The following is an 11,705-nucleotide window of genomic DNA, read 5'->3' as shown; positions in this document are numbered from 1 at the left end:
GGCTGTACATAGGCCAGCAGTCCTCCAGCCTCGTGGTCTGACAGTCCAGTCCTCCAACACAAGTCCCACCATCCCCATCTATGAGCCCGTACTGTCACTAAACCGCCGAGAGAGCGTGACCAAAGTCCGGGCCGGGCCGCAGGTGCGCCTCGCTTCGCCGCTCGGTGCGGTCGGGCTGAACACCCTGCTCACTTTGCCAGAGCCGGCACTTCTTATGCGACTAGGCTGTTGCTACGAGGAGAGTCGCTCTGGTGCTTTCCCGAGCGGAGCAGGGGCAGCCTGCCCGGAAGAGCATGAGGACTGCAGCAGAGTGGTCGCGGTGGCGCATGGCCAGCGCTATTCTCTGGCTTTGGAACCCAAATTTCGAGGCTGAGAGTGCATGGTTAACTGGTGCTCCGCTCCTTTTTTCTGGTCCTCGATCTCCTCGCCCACCCCCCATCCCCTTCCTTCCCTTCGATTTTCCCCGTCCCCACCAGGAGGGCTACGCTAGTAAACTCAGGTTAGCTCGGGTTCAGATCCAGAAGCATTCTACAGCTGGAGTCATGCCCCCATCTTCCCAAATTTAGAACAGATCGGAACCGGGGAGTGCGAGCCACGGGGACGGTCAGAGCTGGAGTGTCGCGTTGTCATGATCTCAGGGGGCCATGAAGGGTGGGACTGGTGCGGGGCAGACTCCTACAAGAGCCCTCGGGGACCCGGTGACGCCAACCCCTGCCCTAGACACCCACTGTATTCCAGACTAATCCCTGATGCTCTGCTGTGTCCCAGGATCTCCCTACCCTCCCTTAGCTTGGGCTACACCGAGGGGGAAAAAAAAAAAAAAAAAAAAAAAAACGTCCATGGCGAGTTCAGACTGCTTTGGAGCCTTAAGAGAAGAAATCGGGTGCCGAGGCGCTCAGATGGATCATGAGGGCGAGCAGCACAGCTGAGGACACAGCAGGGCGGGGTCTAGAGCATCAGCCGTGAGAAGATCGCTACTTCGCTAAGTGGTCTATCAGGAATACCAACCCACAGCTGGGCTGCGAGGGGTTAAAGGCTCCACGGAAAGAAAAGTAGTCCCGGCCTCACGGAAGGAAAAGTAGTCCTGGACCCGCCCCGGCTGGGCGGAGGGACGCATCACTCAGGGGTGGGGAAGAAGATTCATGCGCAGGGTTGCTGAGGGTGAAACTTTTCATTGACTTTGCTCACTTCGGGCCCGGGCGCGGGAAGGTGCAGGTCGTTGGGGCTGAGTGTCACGGGAGCCGAGAGACCAGAAGGACAGGACTTGCCCGCCAGCCACATCCCGGGCGGGCCTCCCTCCACCGCGTGACGGGTGCCATTCTCGGGTCCGCCATCCCCACGCCGACGCCGCCGAGCTCGACCTTCAAAAACAGCGGAAAGAATCATATGAACTCGGTCCTCGTCCCCCTCAACCCTCAACGACGTAAAAGGACACCGTGGCCCTCGGCCTCGCGGCGTCGGCGAGGCTGGGCGAGAGACCTCCGTCCCGCGGCCTGCAGAGCGCCCCTTCGCGGAGACCCGAGTGAGTGCGCGGGCGGGCGGGCGGGCGGCACACCGGCCCACTCCCCTGCCGCGTCTCCCTAGATCCGCCCGTGTAGCTCTCCCATCACTCTTTGATCCTGGGGTACCTAGTTCCGAGTGCGGCCCTCTCCTGGGCGGAGTGTGTTTCCTCCTTGACCTCCTTCCCCATTTCTTCACGCCTCACTCGCTAGGTTTTCCTTGTCGCCCCCCCAAAGAAACCAAACTCCGGTTTACGTTAAATAAATAAGGGGTAGGAAGGGGATTCGATCCTTGTTTTTCTGCTGACTTTCCCGTGTGAGGGGAAGCGGGGCGGTGATTATTAACAGTATGTTTCTGTCTCTTTGGGACCTATGAGATGGACACCTCCTTTTTGGTGACCGGGCAGGTTAGTGGAGACTGCCCTTGAGTTGCTGAACAATTTATTGCAGGTTGAGCTCTTTATATTCTTGTGTGGGTGGGAAAAAGTACCAAAAGAGCCTGTCAGATGGTGTATTAATTCTGTTTGATCTCTCCTATTCCTAAACTTCCCCTTCAGTCCAGGGAAGATGGACTGCTCCCTTGACCAAAATCTAAGGAGGGAAAGGGGAGAATGGACAGAAGGGCAATCAGTCCACAAGCGGTCCCCGTCCCCTTCCCTTCCCCTTCTCTGGGAGCAACCAGAACCTCACACAGCAGGCTTAAGGGTCAGCAGACAGGTTTTCTGGTGCCAGTTCAGTGCCTAACCTTTTTCTCTCATTTCTATCCACCCAATTCTGGAAGTGGGTTTCTCTTTGATCCTGACAACAACAATAAGAACCCTGTTGCCTGTCAGCGCCTACCCCCACCCCTCACTTAAGCACTGGGAAAAACAGCTGGTGTGGGAGGAAGGATTAGGGAGCTTTAACACCCTGCAGGGGAGGTTTGCAGAGGATCTGGTAAGTCTGGTCCTAGGGTAGGCCTTGCAGTGGGAGGAGATTCAGAATTTCTGAGTATTAGAAGATGTCCAGGTTTCAGATGTAGGGATTTTTTTTTTTTTTTTTTGCTTGCCTGGGAACCTTTTCCCATTTCTTTACCTGAGTCCGGTTTCTCTTGTATTAGAAGTGGGGTGAGGCTTGGACACCCCCCTCCGGCGTCAGGCCTTATTGTTGAATGGGCGCCTCCCCACAGCTTAACTAGGAATTTCTTTGGCCGACTGGACTGGAGAATTGGATCTAATTCCTGCTATTCCCTTCTTGGCTGTGGGGATGCTGGAGCCGAGCCTGCTGGGTATTAAGTGGAAAGGGCCCGTTTCTCCTTGAGTACACTGTTCTACAGCTACCCCAGACAGCGACAGTCCATTGAGATCCAGAGGCCGGAGCCCCAGGGATGACCCTGGTTCCCAGCCCACCTGCTTCACCCGGGAAAAGCCCCTTTAGTCGCAGAGCCCTAATTCGGTAGGCTTGGGAGGTCATGAAGGGAAAGAGGAGAGTTATTGGAGTCTAGCCTGGACAGGGACGTGGGGAGAAAAGATAGCCGGTGAGAGGCCTTATGGGCAGATATATGCCAAACGTCTTCGGCGATGGGAGGGGGAGCGCCTACTCGCCGCAGCGCGCATGTGCGTCGGAAACTTTTCCTCCGCTTCGGACCCTTGGCCAGGTCCTGGTGCCAGGCATGCGCGGTGTAGCCGGCCGGGTCTTCGCATCGTGCGCAGGGAAGTGTAGTGTGTTCGAAAAGTAGGTCACGAGTTCCTACCGGCGCCCAGAGGCCTGAGAACTACGGCTCCCAGAGTGCTGAGCGCGCCACCTTGGGTGAGGCGAGCCTTCCGCCCCTGAGATCTCAGAGAGCCCTGCCCTAGAGAGGACTCTTGTGGTATGGCCCGGGTGGTCCAGAGTGTCAGGGAGGTGGTATCAGGGTCTAAGCCCGACGCACTCGTCACGTATCCTGGAAGTCCTGCAACCCATATTGCCGGTTGGGCGGCTGCCTCCGGGACAAGAGCTGAGGACTGATGGCTGGGGAGCTGCCTGAGCCTGGTTCCTGTCCATGGTGGCTGTTGTCTTGACCGTGTTAAAATGCTCCTCCACACGCATCTAGCTGAACCTTAGCGATTGATTGTAGGATGTTGGAAATTTGAGATACCTGAATGGGGTAGGGGGGGGGTAAGATATTCGAGATTCTTCACCTTTACCTCTTCTTTTCTAAAATATGAGCCTTTTTTTTTTGTCTTGTTTTGCGTTTTCATTAGTTTCTCTGGAATCAACATTGATGAAACCTTTGTGTAGCACCAGAGCTCCTTCCTTGTTCCATTTTATCTTTCTCCTAAACGCTAAAATACACATCAACACAAGGGATCCCAGTCGAGGTTTAACCCATGGCTGAAGTAAAAGAAAAGGAGGGAAAAGTGTTTGGACAGATTTTTTTTTTCATATATGTTGTGTGTGTAGCACAGACTGACCTTGAACTTCTGACTCTCCTGCCTCAGCCTTCTATCTGCTGCAATTACAGGCACTGCACACCTTAGCTTACATGCAACTTTTTAGTACATTGTCTAAAATGAGATTTTACTATTAAACACTTTCTGGTTTAATAGAAACTTCGAGACAGTTTCTCCCTATATAGTGCTGGCTAGCCTGTTACTTTCGATGTAGACCAGGTTGGCCTTGAACTCACAGAGATTCGTTCTACTTCCTGATTGGCACCACACTAGGGTACTCAACCTTTCCTTTATTTATTTTTTGTTACCTTTCTAGTGTTTTGTTGAAAAAGGTCTGAATCCTCTACAGCTGCTCAACAAATCTGCTTGTTCCTTTTTTGAAGGGTAGTTATTTCTAAGCTTGCTAATCTCATCATACTTCCATAAATATTTTATATATAAGCACTATAATTTGTCCATCACTTCCTAAAAAACAAACTCAGCCAAATGGTCACTCCTATCTTTAGATGAAGACAGGATAGTGCCAGGACTTTAATTCTCTGCTCTGTAAGCTTCTTGAAGTCAAAGTTAGAGTTTGAGCTGGTAAAGCAGGGACTCCCGTTCTAGTCATCTGGCCTTTCTATAAGGTTCCACACCATAGCCATCTGGCCTGGCCTGTTCTCCAATTAAAGAGGCCAAAGAGCAAGTTATGCTTCCTTGTTTGTGCAGCAACACCACTGAGGTATAAATTGGTGTGCAGCCTTAGTTGCTTATGCTGCAAATACTGGTTCCCTAGGATGATGACAGTGGTGCTATTGTATTTTGGGGTGAGAGGCTTATTTCCCAATGACTTTGGCCTACATTTAGAGTGTTCCCATTTTGAGGCTGTACCATTCAGGAGTTAGAACTTGGAAGGCAATTATACAGCAAAATTTGAGGACATCTAGAAAGGCGTGGAAGCCCTTCTGGGTAAGATAACTAAGAGGCTCTATTGTGCCTTGAAGAAAGTGTCATGATGACATTGAGTGTGTTTTACTTTCCAAAAAATTCTTTGGAAACACAACCTTTAACAGTAGGCCTCTTTTTGAGGCCTGATGCCAACTTTGTTTACAGCTTTTCAGTCTCTTCATATTGGATACCTTTAGTGGACCACCAGAGAATTATACATGGATATGTGTATCTTCATATGGGTATGTGCCTGTGAGTACAGGTACCTCAGGGGGCCAGAGGCAGCATATTCCTTGGAGTTAGAGTGTGTGAGCTGTCTGGCTTGAGTCCTGGGAGCCAAACTCAGGTCCTCTAGAAGAGCAGCATATACTCATTAACTGCCAAGTCATTTCTCTAGTCCCTCTAACCTTCATTCTTAAGTTACCAATTCAGAAGGCATGAATTGCTTGAACATAGGAGTTCCTGATTTAGTTTATTTGGCCTTGAACTCCTGGTTTTTTGTTTGTTTGTTTGTTTGTTTCTTCTACCTCTCAAGTGCTAGGTTTACAGGCTCATACCACCATACCCAGCTGAAGCCTAGACGTTCAAAGCCAGCCTGGGCAACATAAAAACCAGTATCTCTGGCCCCTACTTATGACACACACAAAAGAAAAGCCTACTTTACCACATAGGAAAAGGCCCACAATATCGTAACTAGCTTTGACCTGACCCTCATCAACTAAGCCCCTTATTCTCTCCTTTCCCCCCCCAAGACAGCCCTAGCTGTCCTGGAACTCATTCTATAGACCATACTGGCTATGAACTCAGAGATAGGCCTGCCTCTGCCTCTCAAATGCCAAGATTAAAGGTGTGCAACATCCCTTATTCTTTTTAACTATTCTTTTCTTTAAACCAAAAGGACAGCCGGGCATTTAATCCCAGCACTCAGGAGGCAGAGGCAGGTGGGTCTCTGTGAGTTAGAAGCCAGCCTGATTTCCAGAGCGAGTGCCAGGATAAGCTCCAAAGCTACACAGAGAAACCCTATCTCGAAAAACAAAACAAAAACAAAAGGACCCTAGAACCAGTCTATCTTGGTCATGAGTAGACATTTGAAGAGACTAGCAGGTTACAGGGGAAATCAGGGTTCCCTGAATTCTGAGCAGCCACTCCTTCCTGTCTCTTAGACATGGGCTGGGGGTGACTAAATGGGGTACTTATGTGCTCCCACAGATGGACTCTGGGTGCCTTCTCAGGTGTATACACTCAAGTCTTCTGAAGATTGGGTTCTTGGCATGCTCCATAAAAGCCCTGAGCACAGGCCTGAGAATTAACATGAAAACATGTCGCAACCAGAAGGAACATTAATCAAAATGCAGCCCTGAGTTGCACACAAGACAGAAGATGCCCTTGGCTCACTGGTCAACCTTGTCTCTGCTGAGGTCAGCACATGGCTTTGCTCAAAGGTCTAGCTAGAGATATGCTCTGGCTTTACCTGCCATAGAGGGGCCTTTTCAGTTTCTCCCCAAGCAGATAGATGTCTAGAAGCCATCCTTCTGGGGAAAATGACTCCCAGTACCTCACAGATCATCTTCCTGCAACAGGAGGCTTGCCCAGACCTAGGAAGTATAGCTTTCTGATCTCAGTGGGATCTGGCTATGAAAGAATCCCAAAATAACAATCTGAGTGTTTATCCTGGGCTGCCTCCTCTGTGGGGTTCTCCAAACACTTGATAAATCTGACCTGGTGCCGAGGACAGGTGGTCAGATGGTCCTTGGGAGACTGAGTGATGATGGTTTCCCAGCTGGAAGCTGTAGGGTGATGGAAAATTTCTTCCCTCCACCATCCTTATCACTCTCAACCTTGCCAGAAACTGTGGAGATTGCCTCAGGCTACAATGCTGCTTCTCTTTGTGCGCTGCCAGCCACCCAGGCCCTGCATCCTGCACTTCCCTAGGCTCCCCTGGTCCAACCATTCCCTTGTGAGCTGGCAGATTGTGCTTTTGACAAATTTTGCCTCTTTCTGTGGGGTCATGGCCTTGTCCCATTACTGAGGCTGGACAGAAATGCAAGCTTTGGTCATACTACCAAGTTCTTAAATTGATTCTGTAAACTGAGGCTGAGCCCCAAAGCAAACACACCTATGGGATCCAGGGTGACAGATGGATGTGACTGGAGTTCAAGCCCCAGTGAAAAGTTGGCAGTGCCCCTTCATGTTCAGTGACCTGTATCTAATTCAGTTTAAGGAGGGCAGCTATAATTTTGAAACTTAAATCTTCGAGCATTTGACAGTTTTGGGGCACAATTTGATGGAGACATTGCAGAGACAGCAAGAGCTAGATCCAGCTAGATTGGGGCCCTAATTTTATTCCTTAGTTATTTAATGTCATTCTGACAATGTCCTGAATTCTCAAAATGATAGAAAGCACAGTTCACTCCTATTTTAAGTGCCTACTAAGTACTTAGTATAGGGAGCTTTATCCTTGAACCTCAGGTTACTGATGAGGAAACTAAGGTTTAGAAAAAAGGGATTTGTCCAAAGCCAGGAATGATCATTTTTGCATGTAAGCCAGCACTTGGGAAACAGAGGCAGGTGGATCACTGCAAGTTCAAGGGTAGCCTGGTCTATTACATAGTGAGTTGTAGGCCAACCAAAGCTGTATAGACTCAAAAGGAAAGAAAGGAATGTGCCACTAGATCTCTGTGATCAAAAGCTGGTGGTTTTCTGTCTGTTCTGTCATTGGTCAACACACTGGCACAGCTGCCTAGTGTGTGCTGGATGCCTTTCTGCTTATGTATTCATCATGATCCTTTCCTTTCTTCTTAGAACCCTCTGGATCCGGGGCCACTCATCTACTCCTGCCACTGCTCTTGACCTGTGCACGTACCCTGTGCTGATTCTCTGCCTGAGAGAGGATCATGCAGCTGGAGATCAAAGTGGCCCTAAACTTCATCATCTCCTATTTGTACAACAAGCTGCCCCGGCGACGGGCAGACCTGTTTGGGGAGGAACTAGAGCGGCTTTTAAAAAAAAAGTATGAAGGCCACTGGTACCCTGAGAAGCCATTGAAAGGTTCTGGCTTCCGCTGTGTCCACATTGGGGAGATGGTAGACCCTGTGGTGGAGCTGGCTGCCAAGCGCAGTGGTCTAGCAGTGGAGGATGTGCGTGCCAATGTGCCAGAGGAGCTGAGTGTCTGGATTGACCCCTTCGAGGTATCCTACCAGATTGGTGAGAAGGGAACTGTGAAAGTCCTGTACTTAGATGACAGTGAGGGTGGTGGTACCCCAGAGCTGGACAAGGAGATCAAGAGCAGCTTCAACCCTGATGCCCAGGTGTTTGTGCCCATCGGCAGCCAGGACAGCTCCCTGTCCAACTCTCCATCACCATCCTTTGGCCAGTCACCCAGCCCCACCTTTATCCCCCGGTCTGCCCAGCCTATTACCTTCACTACTGCCTCCTTTGCTGCCACCAAATTTGGCTCCACAAAGATGAAGAAGGGTGGTGGGCCATCAAGTGGTGTAAGTGTGGCTGGTAGCGGGGCTAGTGGCCAGCAGCCACCACAACAGCAGCCTCGCATGGCCCGCTCACCCACGAATAACCTGCTGAAGCACAAGAGCCTTTCTTTGTCTATGCATTCACTGAACTTCATCACAGCCAGTCCAGCCTCTCAGTCCCAGCTTTCACCCAATGCCAAGGAGTTTGTGTACAACGGTGGTGGCTCTCCCAGCCTCTTCTTTGATGGGGCAGATGGCCAGGGCAACAGCACTTCGGCCCCCTTTGGGAGTAGTGGAGCTGGCACTTGCAACAGCAGCAGCTTTGATGTGTCCCAGGTGTTCGGAGGTGGCACTAACAGCCTCTTCTTGGAGAAAACACCCTTCGTAGAAGGCCTCAGCTACAACCTGAACACCATGCAGTATCCCAACCAGCCCTTCCAGCCTGTCGTGCTGGCCAACTGACCGTCTTCCTGTCTGCCAGGCCAGGAGCACCCACGACCACAGAAAAGAGAAAGGAAAGGCCAAACAAAAGAGGAAAAGAGAACTGTACAAAAAGATTCCAATCTTCTCATTCTCACAGCTAGGAAAAAGATCCGCCCAGGCACAGAGTAGGAGGGGGCTTCCAAAGCACAAAGTTGTGTGTAACTCAGCCCCCAACTATTTTCCTGCCTGCCCCTGATTTCATTTGGTTGGTTTGGGTTTTGGGTTTTTTGAGTTTTTTTGTTTTGTTTTGGGTTTTTTGTTTTGTTTTGTTTTTTGTTTTTATTTTGTTTTTTGTTTTGTTTTTTTTGTTTTTTGTTTTTTTTGGGTTTTTTTTTTTCGGTTTTTTCTTTTTTCTTTTTTTTTTTTTTTTTTTTGGTTACATGGAGTTTTCTATATGACATCTTTAATTAGTGGTTTCCTGCGCTGAGAATGGTCCAGATGTGAATTGCTGCTTCCCCACTCTCCCTCCTTCATGCTCCTTTGGGATTGGTGTGTTCAAGCTCACAGGGAAGAACAGCAGCTGGAACCAGATGTCCCTGGAGCAGGGAGAGGCTGGCCTTGTGTCCATGACCTCTACACTAGCTATCTTCTCAGGCCCTGCCACCCGAATATGTCTGGCCCTAGCTTCAACTCCCTCTCAGGCTGGGCCACAGGGAGCTGCTGACTGGCCACTTGACACCCTCCCCCTAAAGCTAATATCTGTGACCATAGGGAGGTTAGCACTTATTCTAGTTGGAATCCTTCTCTGTCCTGTGGCCCCATCCCTCACTCCCTCCTGGCCTGGACACCATGTATGTAGCCTCTCCTTCTCCAGTGCAGCCTTTCCCTGAGCCTGAGGTTAGGGTAAAGTATAGAGGTAGGGGTAAGTGTGTGTGTTTTTGTGTGTGCATTCATGCCTGTGAATGTGTGTGGCTTGCTGTCATGTTCTAAAGGATTCCAAGTCACATGGAACTTCTCTCTCTGGGTATGAATCTGGGTTGCAACAAGTGCTTATTTATGTACAAGGCTGGTGGATGAGCCCAGGGTGGATTGATAGTCCATTTGTAAGGCTGTAGGGCAGTGTATGTGGTGGGGTGACAATGGCTAAGCCTAAGAAACTCCAGGGGAAAGCACTGCACAAGGAACTGGTTTTCCAGACTGCGGAGGGATCTGCACTTTCGTTTGTTTTTGACCAAAAAAAAAAAAAAAAACAAAAAACAAAACAAAAACAAAAAAACTCAGAATGGCGTGAGGGATACCCAAACCTGATGCCTAAGAGGAGTCCCTAGACTTCAGCAACTCTGTTGTGTGACCTTAGCCCAGGGTAAGGACAGGGAGAGAATTTGGAGTCAGTGCCTGTGGTGGGCATTACTGAGCCTTGAATTGAGACTTTGTGATTTTTGGTTGTAGGTGTAAACGCATTTGCATCATCTGAGAACTTCTTGGTTCCTGTCTCTTGCCATACTGTGTCTGCCCTCACCTAGCACTACTTGACTTTGATGCTGTGAGATAGGATCTTGTGGGCAGACAAGAGAAGCCCCATCACCAGAAAGCACCAAAGCCCTGACCTCCACCCTCTCCAGGGACTTCGTGTGGGAAGGAACTACTGCGGCAGTGAGTTCAGCCCAGACCGACACTGCCAACCCCCCTCCTTGCATTGGGCACTAGCTCTACCTCCCTCCCCCAGCAGGGCAAGGCTGGCCCTGAGTTCTCAGCCCAGCACCACCTGTCCCTAGTCTGCTCCAGCCAGCCCGATCTGGGCCTCCTCTTCCTTCAGCCTCAGTCCCTGGTCAATAGCCTCTCTGGGACAAGTCAGGTGTTGCCTTACCCCCACTTCCAGCCCCTCCTCCCACGTGCACACAGGTACCACCTGCACCCAAGCCAGCTTGTTTTCTCACACAGGGGAGACTGGAGCCCAGCCCCTTGTGTCATTTGATATAGGAAGAGAAGCGAGTGTTCAGGAACGTGACTCCTGGGCTGGGCTCTTGGGCCCAGTTCAGTGTCTCATCGCAAATCTAGACATTTTTGCTTCAATTTTATTTTTTTTAAGGAAAAAAAAATCTGCACTAATTTACCTGGTTTCATAGAAAAACTTTTTTTTTACTTTTTACATTTTTTGGTGTCCGTTTGTATTGAATAATTTGCTACATTTGTAAAATGTAAGAGGTATATATAATATATGTATATTTCTAATGTAAGAAACGTAATTTTTTTCTTTTCAAGATTTTTTCTTAAAAAGGAGAGAAACCAATATTTTTTCAGGAAAAACAAACTTTAAAAAATAGGAACATAAAACCTTTTCCTCCCCTTTCCCATCCTCTCTAGCCCTCTCACCCAGGAGCAAACCTGAAGGTGGATCATCTTGCTAAGAATGTAGCCGTCAGTCCAGAATGCTGTCTTTTTCCTGATTCTGTAGGTCTCCCTGGGGTGGGAATAGGCATTGAGGCAGCAGCCATGGAGAGGAGCTGGAAGCAGGGCGATGACCTTTTTTTCTCTAGTGAAGGAAGAATGCAATCAAGACATTTTGTATTCAGAACGTTGTGCAATATTTTGGAATGAGACATTGGTGTGTTTAGAGATTTAGTTTCAAAACAAAGATTGATCAAATCTGTACAGTTTATATTGTTCCAGATTTTTTTAAGTTTGTATTAAAAGCATGATATATAATAGTCTCCTGCTTACTCTTGGCTTGTTTTGTTTCTGGGGTCCCTTTGGAATGGAGAAATGGCTGTGGGCCTCAGGAGACTGTTAGTCACCCTCACAGTGACTCAGCTCTGGGTAGACCTCATATCCCTTTGGTGTGCCCACCACCACAGTCCTTTTCCACATTGCCAACTGTTCTCTTGGGTTAAGAGCTGCCACCTCCCCTTGTCCCTCCACTTGTGTGCTGTACAGCCAGAGCTGGGAGGATTTTGTAGGAGCCACTTATTCCTTGG

The 11,705-nt window shown here is 49.4% G+C and overlaps 1 protein-coding gene across 1 annotated transcript; it reads left to right on the top strand.

Moving 5' to 3' along the window:
• The first annotated feature begins 1,383 nt into the window (after nt 1-1,383).
• On the top strand, nt 1,384-11,441 carry Tob2 (transducer of ERBB2, 2). Its single transcript, XM_027404089.2, has 2 exons — nt 1,384-1,522; nt 7,640-11,441. The coding sequence occupies exon 2, from the start codon at nt 7,732-7,734 to the stop codon at nt 8,767-8,769; it is 1,038 nt and encodes a 345-aa protein (XP_027259890.1). The 5' UTR covers nt 1,384-1,522; nt 7,640-7,731; the 3' UTR covers nt 8,770-11,441.
• The last annotated feature ends 264 nt before the right edge of the window (nt 11,442-11,705 follow it).

This window comes from Cricetulus griseus, chromosome 2 (assembly GCF_003668045.3).
Source record: "Cricetulus griseus strain 17A/GY chromosome 2, alternate assembly CriGri-PICRH-1.0, whole genome shotgun sequence".
NCBI classification, from domain to species: Eukaryota; Metazoa; Chordata; class Mammalia; order Rodentia; family Cricetidae; genus Cricetulus; species Cricetulus griseus.
This window is presented reverse-complemented; position numbering and strand designations above follow the sequence as displayed.